The sequence below is a fragment of the Erpetoichthys calabaricus genome, chromosome 14, assembly GCF_900747795.2.
Source record: "Erpetoichthys calabaricus chromosome 14, fErpCal1.3, whole genome shotgun sequence".
Classification (NCBI taxonomy): domain Eukaryota; kingdom Metazoa; phylum Chordata; class Cladistia; order Polypteriformes; family Polypteridae; genus Erpetoichthys; species Erpetoichthys calabaricus.
Window position 1 is genome coordinate 104,090,854 of NC_041407.2, and position 18,454 is coordinate 104,109,307.

Consider the following 18,454-nt stretch of genomic DNA (forward strand, 5'->3'; position numbering starts at 1 on the left):
CAGTAATTAGGACACAGCACACACGGAGGTGAAACGGGTAGCCTGAGCAGGACAGTGCGACAATCAGATTGGTGAAGGAAAACCAAAGGCAGATTTGGGAAGTACAAACCAGCACAGTGATGAAAAGACAGGGGTTCTAGGGCGACAGATGCTAATGGAGGAAGTCACAAAAACAGCTTGAGGATGGGACCGTAGCTGCTGGTGTGTCTGGCACCTGCCAGACCTAATGGGGAGAGCTAGTGAGACAGGGAGAGAAGGCTGTACAGGGCTGGAAGAAATGGAATAGAATCGGATATCTGCATTGTTTTAGACTGGGCTTTTTCTATTATTTGTGTTTTATCCTCCACATGAGCACTTTTATTGTAGTTTATTTATGATGAAGATTTGCACTACAGTTTTAATTATGAATGGGCACTATTATTTGAAGGCTCTGATTGCAAGTGTGACAAGGATGCTGGAGCTAACCCGATCCGTCACAGGCCATATGTCAAATTGGCTGTACGGCTGCATTTGAGGCTCTCTGGGTCTGGTGGGGACTGCTGGTATGGAATAGCACAAACTGATCTTCTTGAGTCTCGGTGGTTGCTTGCTGAATCCGTGTAAAGCAGTGTTTTTCAACCACTGGGTTGCGGGTTGACTTCATTGGTTCATGAGTGGGTTGCCTCAGCGACTGGTAGCACTGTGCGATGTTTTTCTCCATTTCTAAGTGAGTTTATTTCACCAAGATGGGCAATTGCTGCTAATGGGTAACTAGGTTGCGGGACCATAAAGGTTGGGAAACACTCATGTAAGGGTTTGGGGGGGAGAGAGATGGCTCCAACAGTCAGAAACATGCGAGACCCTGTGAAGAAATAATAATGAAAAGATTTATTACTGCGGCTGGTTTTGGCAACTCCTAGAACATTATTACCTTGTTGTTTTCCAACGCCCCTTGGTTTAAGTACAAATTGCCTCAACTCAGTCAGCTTTAAATCCATATGGTGGTCTTGGAGTCGAGGGCAGTGGTTTATAGCATGGGGAGTAATTATTATCTTGGCCCCAGCATAAGCAATCCCATGCTTTGAATACTGCGGTGGTGTTTATTTCTCAGTTTTTCTTCAAGACATAATGGAATTCTTTTATTGAAATGGCCGGCCATTTACAATAAGGCTTCCTTTATTTAAGCATATCGATACATGGCATACTCTGTAGAACATGTTTGTATCTACATATGACACTATCTAAAATAGACGCATTGTTTTTGTTGAGTAAAATATTGAATATTCAATATGTATTTTAAATACTGCCTTGCTCAGCTTAAGTTGTTCAATTGACACTTCCAATATGAATAAACGATTCAGCTATTAAAATAATGACAGCAAAATAAAAATTATTCCTTACTCAGTGGCTTGTTCTATAAGGGCACAGGTGGTGAGTGCATTAGGGAATCTTCATTCTGTTCAGCTAAACTATATGTCTGAATGATGTTGTGATTCTCTGTAGAGCGGCATGGTCATTGGGTTGAAAATTTTTTTTTTTTTGGGGCCCCTGTATTAATTTTTAGTGTTCATTTACCTTTTTTAGTTTCAGTTGAGGATTATTCAGCCAGAAATGCAACCCGTGGTGAATGACACTACCTTCTCCAAGGGTCAGATGAAATAAGCCTGAGTCTATTATCATAATATCGATGTTTCCTGTTATCGGATTATGCTGATTAGACTCCCTAATACCCCGGATAAGATTTTTTCCCCCTTTTGTCTCTCTGTAACCTGAATGCTATTTCTGGGAATGCTCATACAGATTAATGTCTCCCTCAGTTACTTCAAACTTCTGTTGCTGGGCTCAGAATAGGGTAAGTAGATGGCCTCACACTGTATACCATCCAAATAAATGAGACCGGATGAGATCAAAGGCTTGCCTTATGTCACTCTTCTTCTCTCATAGGGTTAACAGCTCATGTTTCACTTGTCACTAGTAGAGGCTTACTTTCTTCCTGGAAAGCGTTTGCATCCGTGAGCACTGAATAGTATTAACGTGTGTGAGCAAATGAAATAGAAAAAAAGTACTTTATTCTAATTAGGTTACTCTCAGTTTGAAAAGCTTGAGTTATAGAAAGGTACATTATAAATAAGCAATATTATGAAATATTATTTTGAAATTGTATCAATTATGCATTTTCTTTTGAAGCAAGGTTTAGTTTCCTGCAAAAGTGATGTTAAAAATAAAGTTATCACATGTACAGTAATTTAACCAAGCTCCCCTTTTTAAGAAGCTGTGGCAAGCTATCTATTAATAATCTACTTCATCCATTTGTAATGCTGTGGGAAGCTGGAGCCAGTGTTGGGAACGTTAGGGTAACGCAGGAGTCAGTGTTTGAGAATCTAATCTATATTATGTAATATTGGGAAACTACTACAGGGTGAGTCAAAATTATGTTAACATTTGAATGGTGGAAACAATGTATTCACAAAACCTACTTCATATGTGCAAGATGATTTACAGGACTGTCTCAACCTATTCTCCATCATGTTCAATATATGTACCATATGTGGCAAATAAATTGTCCCCAAAAATTGCATTTAAGTATATACATAGCAGTACCATTGGTCTTAACATAATTTTGACTCACCCTGCACTTAAATAGGGTAATTACTAATTAATTTGGGAAAAAAATCATTTGTTTGGACTCTAAGAAGCCCCTAATTTTGCTAATCAATTGGAAAAAGAAGTTTCTCTTAAGTGTAAGCATGGCAAATTGGTGCTCCATTCGGGTTTAGTTCATGCCTTGTGACCAGTGCTGCTGACAGGAGCTTCATCCCTTTACATTGTTCAAACTGGGTCAAGCCAATTCTTTAAATAGATGGACAGATGGATGGCAATGACTATTATACACTTAAAGATATTTTTGCACAGTTTATTTAGAAGTGTTACTGACATACAGTCTTTTAAAATAGTATTGGATGGGGGGGAATAAAAGCCTGTTAATCTTTTGTCAACTATTGCACTGTTCATTATGTTCCATTACCTTTTGGAGAGTAAACCTGTGCAAAGCAGCATTTGGCATAAATTATTTAGGCCTCTCCTCTGTCTAGAATTTGCTCAGCCTAGGACCTTGTTATTTTTGTTGACTGACGAAAATTACTTGTATAATATTGAATTTACCCTTGTTCTACTTCCTTACATGGTAAACCTACAGTATATAAATAAACTAAAAAAGATTAGACATTTCCCAAAGCAACATCAGTTTCAACTTTATTTTTTATTATTTCATTATTTAGGAGAGTCATATTACAAAGTAGGAATATGGTGCAAAATTATTTTTTCGTTTCATGTTTAGTAAAAGTAAGGGCATAAAATAAAAATGTTTTAAGATTGTTTTTTTTTTTTGTGCATCATATGCAGCTCTGCCTGCAAGACCGTATATGGCATGTCTCTTAAAAGTTTTGTCTGCCCGGTGCTTGCGTTGAACTATGTCTATGCTTACATAGTATAATGTATTAAAGCAGGGGTCATCAAATAGATTTGACCTTGGTCCAAATTCTCACAGAACAAATGCTCTTTGAGCCAGACCCTGTTCGCCAAACACATTACAAATACACTCTCTCACACACTAACAGACACACTGCCTCTTTCACCTCTGAACACTCTAATCACCCTCTTATTCACATCAGGCATGTTAAGTTAGTTTAAATCAGATTTGCATCTATGAAAGATGAGGAGCCTTCAAGCATATATTGCTTTGAATTCTTTCCTGGTGTTGATATCATTCAAAATGAATAAATAAGCTCAGTCTTTTAAATTATTTTTTTCTCATCAAAGTCCACAGTGGTTGTACCCAACCACAGAACATTTACAGATTAGACAAGAAGAAGCATTCAAAATTCATCCCAGTGTATCAACAATAGGTGGGCCTGGGAGGATTTCAGCTTGGCATTTAGTGAGAAGTCCGCAAAATGACACCTTTTAATAACACCAATAAAAGGTGTAATTTTACTTGACTTCTCACTACATCCCTAATGGCTAACACGGTACAACACCCTGGTACTACAGCTTAGCATTTATAAAGAATGGTCATCATGGACTACTTTATTTATAAGTTTACTACCTGTCTTGAAAGAGCAGCATAATTTTAACTGTATTACGTTAGGTCAGGCAATATTTTTAGACAATAGATGTGATACCTGAAACCCCCACAGGAATTAAAGCACTGCATGTAATCAAAGCAGAGTTTAGTTCCTTTCCTACTATGCCACAATGATTCCTGAATGGAAAGCAAGAGATGAGAAAAAATGGATCACAATTTCCTAAGTATGGTAGTCTGTTCCTTGCCCTACTGTGGCTTTTTATACTGATCAGTCTGTGAATGAAAGGGAAAGAGAGGTAGAACTGTCATTGGAAACCTCTGACTTTTTTGTTGTCCACTAAACACAACTGTGCTAGGCCATGTTTTGAAATGATATAAATGGTTGGCTCACAACTATGCTGAAAGGTGCATTATTCTTTTAGAATAGCCCATTTGAATGGATTTTTCTCTCAGAAAAATGGCTTCCTGAATTATTAGTTATTGCTAACTTATTATTGGTAGTCTGCTTTATGGTTATTTTATATGTGTACTTGTGTGGCAGAAAAGCATTTCTATGCTTGTTACTGATGTCACTCAGCTGTGACAGCATCTAAATGCTCTAATGCTGTTAGCAAACCTATGTAGATTGCATATATACTGTATGTAACTATTACGCTTGGTGAGCCATATACTGCTATATATATTCAAGAAGTGTCAAATGTTGTTAATGGCAGTGTTGATACCTTCTTTATTGTATCCATTGTGTTTGATTATAATGGTTTATTTCAGGTATTTGTTCAACTGAGTTCAAATTTGATCAGGTAAATATATTATTAATATTATCATGATATGAATGTTTGGACTTGATATGTTAAGTGTAGTTAGAAGCATTTCATGCCAAGTTGACTGTGCGGAATCCCCACTTTCCTAGACTTTCTTTGTGGGTTTTCATACCAGTACTTCACTTTTCTTATGTCTCCAAAGACATGCATGTTATTCTAATGAGTGATTCTAATTGATCTTCATATGGCTGTGTGTGTAATAATAATAATAATAATTAATTCTTTGCATTTATATAGTGCTTTTCTCACTACTCAAAGCGCTCAGCAATTGCAGGTTAAGGGCCTTGCTCAAGGGCCCAACAAAGCAGAGTCCTTTTTTTTTTTTTTTGGCATTTACGGGGTTCGAACCGGCAACCTTCTGATTGCCAGTGCAGATCCCTAGCCTCAGTGTGTATGAATATGAATATGAATATGTCCTTTGTGTGGTTTGCTCCTGTCATTGTCCAATACTGTTAGGATAGGCTCTGGTCCTGGTTCCCTGAATTGTTTTAAGATAGTGTGAGAATGTTTGTTCTTTTGTCTAGTGTGTTTAAATAAACATGTTTAAAACATTGAACATAGTGACTGGTGAGTTTTGATGTCTTTCAAGAAACACATTGTGAGTGATGGAGGGCCTCCAAAGAATTGTTGACCTTTCCCATGTGATGGTCAAACTACTGAGTTCCAGTTGCTCTGAACCCCTAAGAAGTTATGGACATTTTCTTCTGCTTGTCTTCCTAATTTCCCTATCTCATGATTTCTGTGTCACTCAGTGTGTTGTGGCAATTCTGTACTGGAGTGTTCTGACTCGTGTACATAATGCTCCCCAATCAGATTTGAAGGTGTAATTAGCAATTTATTTTTTTAAAGGTTTAAAAAATAGCAATGCTAAAAAAAAAAAAGCTATGGCCAGACCACAAAAATTGCTTTCAAAGTAAGGAGACTACTTGCAAATGTACCTCAGGATGTGAAAGGGACATACAGGAGTGTGAGCATTAGGCCACCTTTAATAACAGCAATGTCTTTCAAAAATCAAATATATTTGTGAAAACACTTTGAATAAGAACTTGCTTAATATGTTTAGAATGTGAGTCAATATACAGGAGTGACCATCGATGAAGTCTTCCGATGGAAAAAAAAATACTTATTAGCTTCAACATTTGGCAGAGTGGAAGAGGTAATAAGCATGGGTCAGGATCAGCATCAGACACACGGACAAGCATTGAGTAATCAAATGAACATTTTCAGTAGGGCAAAAACACGAATTGTAGTTGTTTGCAGCAGGAAGTGTCCATGACCCCAACATGAATAATATCAAGAATAAAAGCAGAAAAAACAGGGGACAAATAAATACAAAGAAATAACAGGGGAAGTAAACATGCAAAATGCATTATAATTAAAAAAAAAAAGTTTCAAGACATTCTGACAACAGGAGCATTCCCGCTCTTAAAATGGGCATAATTAATAGGTTTTCATGATTTTATTTTATGTTTGGACTTATGCTCTTTTTTTCCTTGATTGTTACCCTCTTGGAGACCAGGAGTGTGTTTTTTTTTTCCCAGTTATGAAAACATTTAAATACAGCTTTACTTTACAAAGCATGTTTTTCATACAGTGATTTTGGGGGAAAAATAATTTCTAATGTTATTCATCCAGTGCCTCACCATACAAACTGGGTTCTTTCTGTCAACATTAATTTTGTACATCACACCACCGTTCACCCGCCAGTGTTTGCCTGAGGATGAAGTGTGTGTGTGCAACATGATGCCATTGTATAATACTGGAATGGAAATGTGACTGTTCATGTTCCACGAAGTAGGTCAAAATCAGAAGGTTTTCACTGTTGTCACTTTTTTCACTCTGGTTGCTCTAAAGTCGTGAGCATGAAGATTTGTTACTGACCTAGTTTCTGTAGTTTTTCATAATTCTTAAGTAAAAGAGCTGCAGTAGGCAAGTTCTAAACTAGCATTAGATCTCCCCCGTGGCAGAACCTTAATTTACAACCGTTCACTGAAATGTAGTTTTGTGAGTAGGTGTTTTTTTTTTTTGTTAATCTTGAGAATACTCTGTTAATTTTATCGCAGCTTTCTGTCTCACTTGAGGCTTTTGTCTGTGCCTTGCATTCAGTTGCATTTTCCATATCTCGTGCAACAAGGATTATTTTGCACTGCTTTGTAAATTAGTTTATAATGGAGGACACTTTTTGGGGTGTTAAGTAAAACAGAAAGCAATATATTTTGAACAGTTTTATAGTTAATTTTCTTCTCTGTTTTAAACAGTATTATTAATACCAAAGTGTCATTTTGTTTAGTTGAACAAACTTTAATTCAATCCATTTTTCACATGGAAAGAATATATTTGTGCAATATACACTTGGACAAATACAGTCATCACTCATTTTCCTGAAATAGCTTATAAAGTTACAGAATTGTGGGGAGCCAATGTCTATCCTAAGGGCATTTGGTGCAATGCAGTAACCAACCCTGAATAGGGTTACTGGAGGATAAATGTCCCCTATGGTGCCAGTGCAGTGCAAGGCACAAATTAGGGCTGAACGATTTGGGGAAAACATCTAATTGCAATTTTTCTGACGGATATTGCACTTGTGATTTGACTTGCGATACAATTTTTTAAAGTCAATCTTCAGTTCAATAGTCACTGTGTAATAGATTTAAAACACGATAGAGCATCAACACATGAGATACCATCAAAAGTTTAAATACTTTATATTCAAGATTGCCATTTTTATTCCATTTTTATTTGCCATAGAACAACCAGACACAGAACATCATAAATGCTGTGATTTGTGGCTCAGGAGTAGCATCTAAATATTACACAATCTATAATTAATAGAGCATTACTTAATGTTATCCAGCATTTAGCTTATAAATTGACAAACCACAGAATAATTATCATTAAAGTGATCAATAAAGATAATAATAGAAATAGAATACAGTGTTATTCCAAATATCTAATTATTGCACATTCAAATAAAACATTTGCAGATAACCAGCATTTAACTTTTGAAAAAGGCTGTCACTGTAGGATATAGGTGCAGAACAACTAAAATCTTAAAATTACTCCAAACAACTGAAGCCTTATATAATGCTTACTCCCCTGCCACCTCAACGTTTTCTTAACACTCATAGTGATCTTTATTGATTTTTTTTTTTTGTTTTATGAAAACCAGCATGTCAAACTTTGCTGGTTTCAGACATGAATGTTGATATGTGACTACATTGCCCCCAGCACTGCACATATATATCTCCCTGATGGCGAACCCATGGCTGGAATGCACAGGAATTTGCGAAACAGTTCATTTAGCATTGAAAAGTTAACATTGTGTACTAGGGCTGTTAAATTAGGCAAAAAAAGGTTTGAATATTCAAATTAAAAATAGGTAAATATTCAAATAGAGTATATTCAAATTTAGGTTAATGCTGCTGTGCGTTATATGTACATTTGTATTTGCTTTTTTATATACTTTACTATTATGATAATGGCCACAGCAGTAGCCGGAGCTAGAACAAACACCAACATCAAAAAAACTGGGGCAGCTGTTATTTAAAAATAAGAGCCATCAAAATTCCAATCAGCTGTACCCTATAAAAGGGAAGCATCAGCACCACCGTCTTTCTTTTTTTTTGAGTCTACTACTGATGCCCAGGTTCTTAAGTTTTAAACTGCACAGCCTGTTTGGCATGAAAGCACAATCTTATCCCTAACCCCAGTTGCTCAACTCTTCTTACACACATGTCCTGTACCCTCACAAAAAGCACTTCCCCCCTGTGCTCCACCACACCTCTACTTCCCATTCTTCATAGTTCTCCATACAGCAGCTGCCCCGTGACCCTGCTTTGGATAAATGGAGTATAAAAGATGGATGGACAGATAAATAGTATTTTATGTACATGTGGCTGGTCATGCAATGGAATCGTCCATTTTATTAATAATGTGTTTATGTAGTCTTAATGGAAAGGCAGGGAAAGTAAAAGTGGAGCAAAAAAAAAAAACAGATGGAATTGGAGTGTTAAAACTGAATTTGGTACAATGGTGACAGTCACACATATCAAATTACTAATATTGCATGTGATTTTGGGAATGTTTTTGCTCCTCCCCTTTTATTTTAAGGGGCAAATTTACTTTATTTAGAAGCATTTTTTTATGTTTTTCCCTTGATTATTTATGATTCTGCGTTCAGCACAACATAACTTGTTCCTTCCTTATTTTCAAAATATCTATCTTCAGTGAACAAAATAGCACCTTATTTCTTTTCAGCTTATGATTCAGAGTACTCACAGTCCTACTAAGAATGCAGTAGACATCCAGAAGTATCTTGTCCTTTATATGTGGGAGTTGTGTTTGCTGGAGACGTAGGGACTGGTTGTGTCTCCTTGTAGCTGAATTTGACAGGCACAATTGTTTGCAGTTCAGACTCATTAGTACAATCAAGGAAACAATGCCAAATGTATTCTTAAAGAGAAAAGGAATCGCAAATCCAAGCAAGTTTTGCATGCCAAAAAAATTTTGGAAAGCAAAAAAAAAATGTATAAGAGTTCCTGATTTTACCTTGCACTGATTTGGTTATCGTGTTACTTAAGACATGGCATGTATAGATCTGTTTTTGCATTTTAGGATCAGCCAATATGTTGTTATTAGTCATTAGTTAAAACAGTCAGCATTCTCTGTTTTAAACACAACTTTTTTTTTTTTTTTTTTTAAATAACCGCTAGTTTTCATCTAGCATCGGAGCTAATAATTAAAGACTCCACCACAAAGCAACATTTAATGCATTTGTTTAGTTTGTAAAATATTGAAAGGCTCACAGCGCTTCAGTTTCTGTGCTGTAAAAAGAAAAATGATACGCCGGACATAAGGTCCTCTGGATTGTAGAAAAAAAGCATAGGTGGAATAAAGGAAAAAGTATTAATGACTATTTACCTTTTTTTAGGCAATCACAGACAGTTTTGTTTCTGTCTTATCTCTTTTTTTGCATTGCTTTGAAGCCACATTTTTAACTTGAGTCTTAAGGAATAATGTGTGACTCGTAAGCCTTACAATGAAAAAGTAAAAATATTAATATTTTAAAAACCGCACATACAGACATGCTTTCAAACACCCCTTAAGCATGTACCCTGTGTATGACTACTTTATATTCATTTTCAATATGAAGATTTAAATCTTAAATCAGACAGCTTTGGTGGATCAAAAATGCAGGTCAGTCTTTTGGATATAAAAGATGTCATTGAATATAATGCTGCATATGTATACATGTTTAAATATTTAGCATGCGCAGGGATTTTTGTCAGAAGCACCAATCCCAAGGAATGAAAGTCCATTGTAATACCGGAATAACACATGGAGTGGATTCCTTACCATTGCCAAAATAGCACGCAAGTTCCTGTCAGGTGTGTGCACCATCATGGACAGCAAGAGATTGTGGCTTTGGATGTGGTTGATGAATAGAGAAGCGGGATTTCCTGCAATGAGGCTGGGATGGTTTTCTTTGATAAGACCCCCCCCCCCCCCCCCCCCCCCCCCACTAAAAAAAAATAAAATGATAAGCTTAATTTATCTTTGTTGATTTTTTTTTTTTTTTTTTTTTTGAACCTTTCAGTTGTGGTCAGGTTCATTCCGTTGGGGAAAAAATGAGACAAAATAAGGTTTAAGGTTTCTTTATTTAGTCATATTTACACAAGAAAACATGAAACAATGTAACATTTAAGACAACAGCCTCTGAAAAGAAAAGATCAGATAGCCAGCTAAATGTGGTTCTGCAGAAGCATTTATTTTAATGATTGTAAATGATTTGCAGAGGTTATTGTTATTCTTAAGTGATATTACTTATTCCTTTTTTTCAGTGTATCATTTTACTGTTTTTTTCTCATTTTTTTGCAATTCTTGTTGAATTATTTTCCATCAAAAAGAAAGAGAAATGTGTTATTTAAAGTAACACCCTGCAATACTATTTCACATAAAAGCAACAGGTAGCCAGCCAAATTTGGCAGATGTTATTTATTTTTAATAATTTAATAATTTATGCAAAAGTGAAGTATTATACCAATAAATGTTACATTTCTCTGTAATTCTTATCCAAACAGAAGTAGTCTCATTTTTCTCTGTATTTTATAAATGTGTATTTCGGCTTCTGCAGAAAGGTACATAGACATTTTTGGAATATCAGCATTGGCCCAGAATTTTCATTTCAGTGCATCCCTAGAATTGGGCACATAGCCTAAGTAGACACTTAAAAATAACAGAGATGCTAATAAATCTGTTTTATGACTGTTTTTTCTTTTTCACAATACAGTCAGAACTGATCTATTGATGTTGTTTACAAAAAAATAATAGATGAATAGATAAGGGTGACCAGACATTCTCTGTTTCCCCAATGATGTCCTTTTTTCAGACCCAAAATAGCGATCTGGCTAATATTTATAAAGTCCCTAAAATTGTCCAGGACTTTGTCTTGATTGTTACTTTTGACTGTGTGAACAAACAGGCAGACATACTGATTTCATCTGACCATGTGCGACATATATATTTTTTGAACATTCAATCAGCGTAATGCGTGTGAGGCAGACGGTTTGTTTAATGAAAATCACACATGGCAATTTAACTGAGATGAAAGCTAGGAGGACTGGACAGAGCAATATCAACACCAACTTATAAGTTCAAAAAGGTGCCAAAAATGGAAGTGTACATGAACAGACAAGTAAAATAAACAAATTAAAAAATGAACAACTATATTTTAGACCAGGATGTAATGACTAGGAAGTCGAATGTAAGATCAGGAGAACTGGCATGTGTGACTTAAGCCACATCTTCACTCTGCAAAATCACAGAACTTCTGTTAAAGCAGGGAGCTCATCAACAGAAGTGACAGACTGTTTGATGAGGCTTGTTCCTTTAAAGCTATCATTTCTGAAACCAGCGAGGACTTAAGTTATGATACATGCAGCTTTCTTTACCTTTACTTCAGATGTTAAGATGTCTGATGTGCGGTAAAAACATTAATATTAATTATAGGATGTTTTTTGTGTTTGTCCTTGTTTTGCTGTTATGTAAGAGAAAAAGCAACTGTGCAAGTCTTTAAAGTTTGCTAATTAGCTGAATGTAAACTAGGATGTTTAGATTGATTAGAATTAACTGTTTGATTAGAAAAATTAATAAAAAAAACATTTTTGTGAAGGCATGTGTGAAGGTTTGATGATATCCCTCCTGCAGAGCATAGTCTTTGAAAAAAATCTGTTTGCTCTAATAGATACAACAACAACAACAACATTTATTTCTATAGCACATTTTCATACAAACAATGTAGCTCAAAGTACTTTACATAATGAAGATGAGTAAAAAGACAAAATAAATAAGAAAATAGAATTAGGGAACACTATTTAACATAGAATAAAAGTAAGGTCCAATGGCCAGGGAGGACAGAAAAAACAAAACAAAACTCCAGACGGCTGGAGAAAAAAACTAAATCTGCAGGGGTTCCGAGGCCATGAGACTACCCAGCCCCCTCTAGGCATTCTACCTAACATAAATGACCTCACAATCAGTCCTCATTGTATTCAGGGTTCACATGGAAGAACTTGATGATGACGGTCATATAGACTTCTGGTCTTTATTCCATCAATGTAGGGACATCACGGTGCTTTGATCAGGTGGTGGTGGTGTAGATCGCCACCACAGAAAACCAGAAAAATAACAGAAGAGAAAGTAGGAGTTTGTACGGATTATGGAACCACCTAGAATGATATTGATAATTAAATGCATATACAGAGTATTAGGATTAAACTAAAATGAAGCTATGAGAAAGCCATGTTAAAATAATGAGTTTTAACAGTTTTTTTTAAAGTGCTCCACCGTATGAGCCAAATTTCTATCGGTTAGCTATTCCAGATTTTAGGTGCATAACAGAAGAAGGCCGACTCACCACTTCTTTTAAGTTTAGCTCTCAGAATAATAGCAGACCCTCATTTGAAGATCTAAGGTTACGATTTGGAGTGTAAGGTGAAAGACATTCTGAAATATGGGATGGAGCAGATTATTTAAGGCTTTGTAAACTATAAGCACTGTAAACTTAAAGTCATTCTAAATGACACAGGTAACCAGTGTAGTGACATCAAAACTGGACAGATGTGCTCAGATTTTCTTTACCTAGTTAAGATTTTAGCAGCTGTATTCTGCACTTGTTGCAATTGATTGATGTCTTTTTTGGGTGGTCCTGAGAGACGTGCGTTACAGTAATCTAGCTGATCGAAAACAAAGCGTGAACTAATTTCTCAGCATCTTGCAATGTTGTAAGAGGTCTAACATTTGCTATATTTCTTAAGTGAAAAAAATGCTGTCCTAGTAATCTGATTTAATATGTGATTTAAAATTCAGGTCAGAGTCAATAGTTACTCCTAAATTCTTTACCTCCGTCTTGACTTTAAATCCTAATGCATCAAGTTTATTTCTAATAACCTCATTATATCCATTTTTGCTAATCACTAAAATTTCTGTTTTCTCCTTATTTAGTTTGAGAAAATTACTATTCATCCATTCAGAAACACAAGTAAGACATTGTGTCAGTGAATCAAGAGTGTCAGGGTTGTCCGGCGCTATTGATAAATACAGTTGTGTGTCATCAGCATAGCATATGCCTTGAGATAATCTGACCTAATGGAAGCATGTAAATCGAAAAGAACAGCAAGCAGACCCAGGATGGAGCCTTGTGGGACACCATATAGATAGCACCAAATGCACCAAAGCTGGCATATCCAAGACAAGCATTTAAAATCCACACTATTCATGCACTCACAAGGCATGATGTGAGTCAACTGCAGCGCAGCTAAACATGCTGCTGACCCTGTCCACCTGCAGAGAAGTCAACACATATATGAAGGAAAGGGGGAGGACACAGTATTCCAACCATTAGTCATATCATGCATCTGCCTGTGTAAGCTGCTTTGCATAAGCATATTCCACAGTACTTGGAATGATTCTTTTGAAAACTGTTTTTAAAAAAAAATAAAAATAAAATCAAGATACCACCGAATCATAGACAAGCGCGCTTTTCTTCATTTCTGACTTTATGTGCTTTTACAGTGAAACTGTATCGATTGCAGCATTGATGATGTAATAGTAAAATGATATTGCTAATTTTTCAGGAATTTTTTTAGAGGTTCATCCATGTTATCATCGCACGCTCAGGACCATAGGAATAAAGTCTACTCACCTGTGTCTACTCACTACTCTTACATTCAGTCTGGCACGGCAAGAGATTGATTCGGGTCCCATAGGATTTCCGTTGGAATTCTGCCTCTTTTTCCAGTTGCACTATTTGGAGTTACACCAGGTGATGAATCACTACTTGATGTACTTTCTATGGTGATTGTCTTCACAGCGTTACTAACCAGCTGTGTCGTTCTATTCATTTAGAGTCCTATCTTGCCTTCAGTACTACAGTGAGAAGTTTTTATATTTTGCATTACATAAAAATTGATTTAATTAATTTCAGTGTACATGAAACCACTCTCATTTTGTTTTTAGTATCTGCTAGTTTTTCAACATTGTTGTTCACAGGTGGCACTCTAGCTACAGTATGTAAGTAATTTGCTACCACATATAACATATGTAAGCCCTCTGGACATCTTTTTTTATTTATCTAATATTTCTGTACAGTTCTTGTTGCTTGAAAGTGTGAAAGAGAGCTTTGAATAGTCACTACTTTCTAGTATGCAACTGTAAGTAGTTTATTCACTTGTAATGTTTGTATTGTACTGATACTTTGAAACCAACAAAATAAAAAAGCCACTAAGAAGAAAATTACTCTTTGTGAGTGATTTAAATTGAAAGGAAAATATAACTAATTTCCTTGTGTTAAAAGTTTGAATCATTAATACAAATGTTTCAACAGTTTCTTCTTGCATAAAAGCATTATTGGGTAATCTGTGATTTATGGAACAAAATTTGACACTAACAAATGAGTTGTTTAATTATGCAATATTGAAGGTATTGAAAAAATATCTGTTCAATAGAATACAAGACCCGAAAATGAAAATTTTAGTCTCTTACTTAACCTGTGTTTATAGTGAGTGATGGTAAAGAAAAATGTTTAATGCCATGTTTTCTTGGGGAATGGGGAAAAATAAAGTTTCTGATTTAATTGGTTTAAATTGGGACCAGAAGGGGAAAATGCTGAACAACAGTCAGTAACATTTATTCATTCTTGGAAAAAAATCTCAAGTTACTTGTTTTATGTAATCTGTATATCACTTATCTAATTGTATGCTCACAACATTCAAAATATATTCTGTTTTTGTTGCCTGGAGATCAGTGCTTCTGATAGGCTTGCTCACAGAACATTGGTCCACCAGGATAGACCAGGCAGAGAACAATTAATTGACCTCATGGATGTTCTAATTCACATAGATCATGGCACGTACACCACAGTATTTTATGGAAAGTGCTGCAAGAGTATATGGTTCTGGGTTTTCTACTGTGTGCCAGTCTATCCCTGTATTTGCATGCTGAAAGTTTTGTGTGCATACTTGGTATAAAGTCAGTGCAGTTCAAAGGTGTGCTTTGCCTTCTTTTCTGTTCATACGTTTCATGGACAGGATGTCCAGGCAGCATTGATGGCCTAAATTTCTATGACAGGTGAGGAGCTCAGCACTAATGAAGGATTATACAGTAGCATCATCTCAGTTAGGAGGCCCTTGGACCCTTCCCTGGAATGTGGCACAGCCCACTGGAGGAAGGCTGAGAGGCAGACCCAAGGCATGCTGCGGGAATTTTATTTCTTCACTATTCTGGTATTGTCCAGTTCTTGGCCACAAAGAACTGGAGAAGGTTGCAGGTGTTGGGTCTGGTCAGACCAACTCAACATTTTACTACCGTCCCCCTCACTAGGAACCCCAATTGAGAAAGTGGAATGAAAATGTTGATAGTGATGATTGCCCACAATAAAAACTGTTTTCTCACATTTTGTGTAAATAAACCCGTGTTAACAAAAAGGGAACTGCTTCAGGGCAGAATGATAGAAACCAGCAAAAAAAGAAAAGTTGATTTTATATCTGTAGCTAATTATTGAGTTGCCTTAAACAAACTTCAAATAATGCATTGTTAAAATAAAGAGGAATCAAACATGTCCTAATGTAGTGTTTTATTATTGCGAGTTAACTATAAACCCCCTTTGAAATACATTTTATGCGCACAGTTGGCTTTGCAGTGTGTATTTAATTGTAATATTTGTCTTTGATTCTCTGTGTGCATTGACGCAAAAGATATTGAAGGCCTTCCTCAAGTGTGGATAGGCTTCTGGCATTTTGGAGGTTAAGGAGCTCTAAGCAGTAAGGTGGGGGTTGTGGGAAAAGCTCTTGTGATTGGTCCCTGGTGTTTGCATTACCAGACCTCCTTCCCTGATCACTCCTCTGTCTCTATTTATAGGTGGCCCCTCCCCTTGATGCAATTCCAGAGCTATTTCCAGCCACTGAGGCTTTCAGAGCCAAGTGTGTTTGTAAACTCCCCAGCCTCTGTCTATCTGCCTTCCCTCCCTCCCTCTCTCCCTCTTTCTCCCTCCCTCCCTCACTCGCGCTCTCTCTCTTTCTGTCGCGCTCTCACAGATGCGTTTTTTAGCAGGTGAGGTTAGCAGACAAGGAGGCTTGTCAATTCTTTTTGTGCCAGTTTTTGGTTCTGTTCTTCCTGCCTCTTTCAGGATTATAGTTTGTGAGCCAAGGAGTTGCAGTGTAGGGAATCCCTGTTGAATGGATTTTTCTTTTTTAAATTGCCTCTTCTGTACCTCCTGCCAAAGCTTCAACAAATGACATCCTCCATGCACTCACCAAAGCCTTGCGCTCGGAAGTAGAAGCTACTGGATTCATGGTCTTTTTTTCTGCTACATCATTTGCTTTTCTTCTTCCATATCAACATCACAAGCTTTATTTTATTGATTATTTTAAGGAGGCTCGTGAAACATGTCAGAGTATAAATGTGACACCTGACAAAACTCTGGCAATAAAATTACTTTTAAGTGATTACTCTGTTTGGATTTGTAAAAACAAAAATGTGCATTTGGCTTTATTCAGAGCTATACAACGTGGACATATTTGGGTTGAAGAAATAGTTGGACTTTTTGATTATTATTTTTTTTTTATACCATATGAAACAATGAAAATTGAGTTTTAATAAGGAGTGGTTTTGTTCTTACACAACTTCTGTTGGAAAGGAAAAATGTTGCTTTGGATTTTTCATACGTACAGTTAACCACCAAATAGCCTCAGGACTGTGCACTATTTTTTGTTTTCTTTTTCTTTTCTTGCATGATACACATGCACTGATTAAAGCTTCAACTCCTAAGCAACATTAAAGTTTTTTTGGCCTTTTTTGTGTTATCATCTTTTATGTTAAACACTTATCATTTGGGCATGCTGTTGAACCCCAAAATTCCGGGGCTGTCCGTTATGTTGCAGACTATTTATGAGACAGAATCATGTTTTTCCTCAGACGGGGTTACCAGTCGGGAGCAGCCATTAGAACTGTTGGCCAGAAGCAGGATACATGCCATTCCTGCCACAGGTGAGTAGGCAAGCTATTTTTCCTCTTTGTTTGGGGATTGTCTAAAGTTTTACTATATTGTTTTTGATGCTGTAAAGCTTGTATGCATTGTTAAATAATGCTTTGTGAGTCTAAATCTTGGTTACATAAATTTGATTCAGCTTATGCTGTTAATGACTTGAGATGTGATGCTACTGAACACTGCCTTTAGGAAAGACATAAAGAAAAACAGCTAATAATTTTTAGTGTTCCTTGTTACCTGCTTTATCGATATTGTTTATGGTAAAATAGACAATTAAACTTTAGCACACACTTTAGCTCCATAGAATTCAGTAATAACTTCAGTTCATAAAAGTGAAGCTGTGCCCAGCAGTCACTACATCCTGTCCATATTAGTGTGGCCTTGCGTACTTTGCTCAGTCTGTTGTGTATTTTGTATTAGAAATGGAGATGGCTAATAGTTTTAAAATACAAAGCAACCATCTGCTTCTTGTAACCTTTTGCTTTATCATACACTTTGTACTGTTCTACTGAATACTTAGGCTTGATCTAGTCTCCAAATGGACTTTGATTCTCTGCGCAGTTCAGACATACTTTGTGCTGATGTTTAAAGCATCTGTCAATTGAAATGTATGTTCCCCACCCTAAACTGTGTGTTTTGTGTTTGTCACTTTTTATGTGTTCTTTTATGTACCCACAGTAAATCTTCAGTTTGTTATGCTTCAGTCTTCTTGGGGAAATATTTTTAAAACTGCTGACTGCCTTGTTTGCTTTGGTTTGATTCAAATGGATTATAATTACTGTTGCTGATGAGGTTGTCACTTAGTTCTAACATTATAACTTAAGTTACTAATAATAAAAATTGGGATCATTTAATCCTTTCAAAAATTGAGAAAGTTTACTTAGCTGCATCAATTTGAAGAGCTGCTTATTTTTATTGAAAGTTGGACAGACAATGACATTTCTTTAAACCACATGACAAGATTTTATTTATGGTTTTGTAGACCGCCTCCCTTTTTGTTTTCTTGCTATGACTTGTGTAACCAGA

General features: G+C 36.2%; 1 protein-coding gene across 5 annotated transcripts in view; it reads left to right on the forward strand.

Annotated features, from left to right (window-relative positions):
• The window catches only part of hdac5 (histone deacetylase 5), a 216,657-nt gene that overhangs the window by 60,471 nt on the left and 137,732 nt on the right, over nucleotides 1–18,454 (forward strand). For 2 of the 5 annotated variants that reach the window (XM_051936384.1, XM_051936382.1), the window contains exon 3: nucleotides 17,356–17,427. The exons of 1 other annotated variant lie outside the window; for it this stretch is intronic. In XM_051936384.1, coding sequence (XP_051792344.1) covers nucleotides 17,356–17,427 — 72 coding nt within the window. Of the gene's footprint in view, nucleotides 1–17,240; nucleotides 17,428–18,454 lie in introns of those variants that run through there. 2 more of the 5 variants (XM_028819685.2, XM_028819687.2) reach the window with 2 other exon arrangements.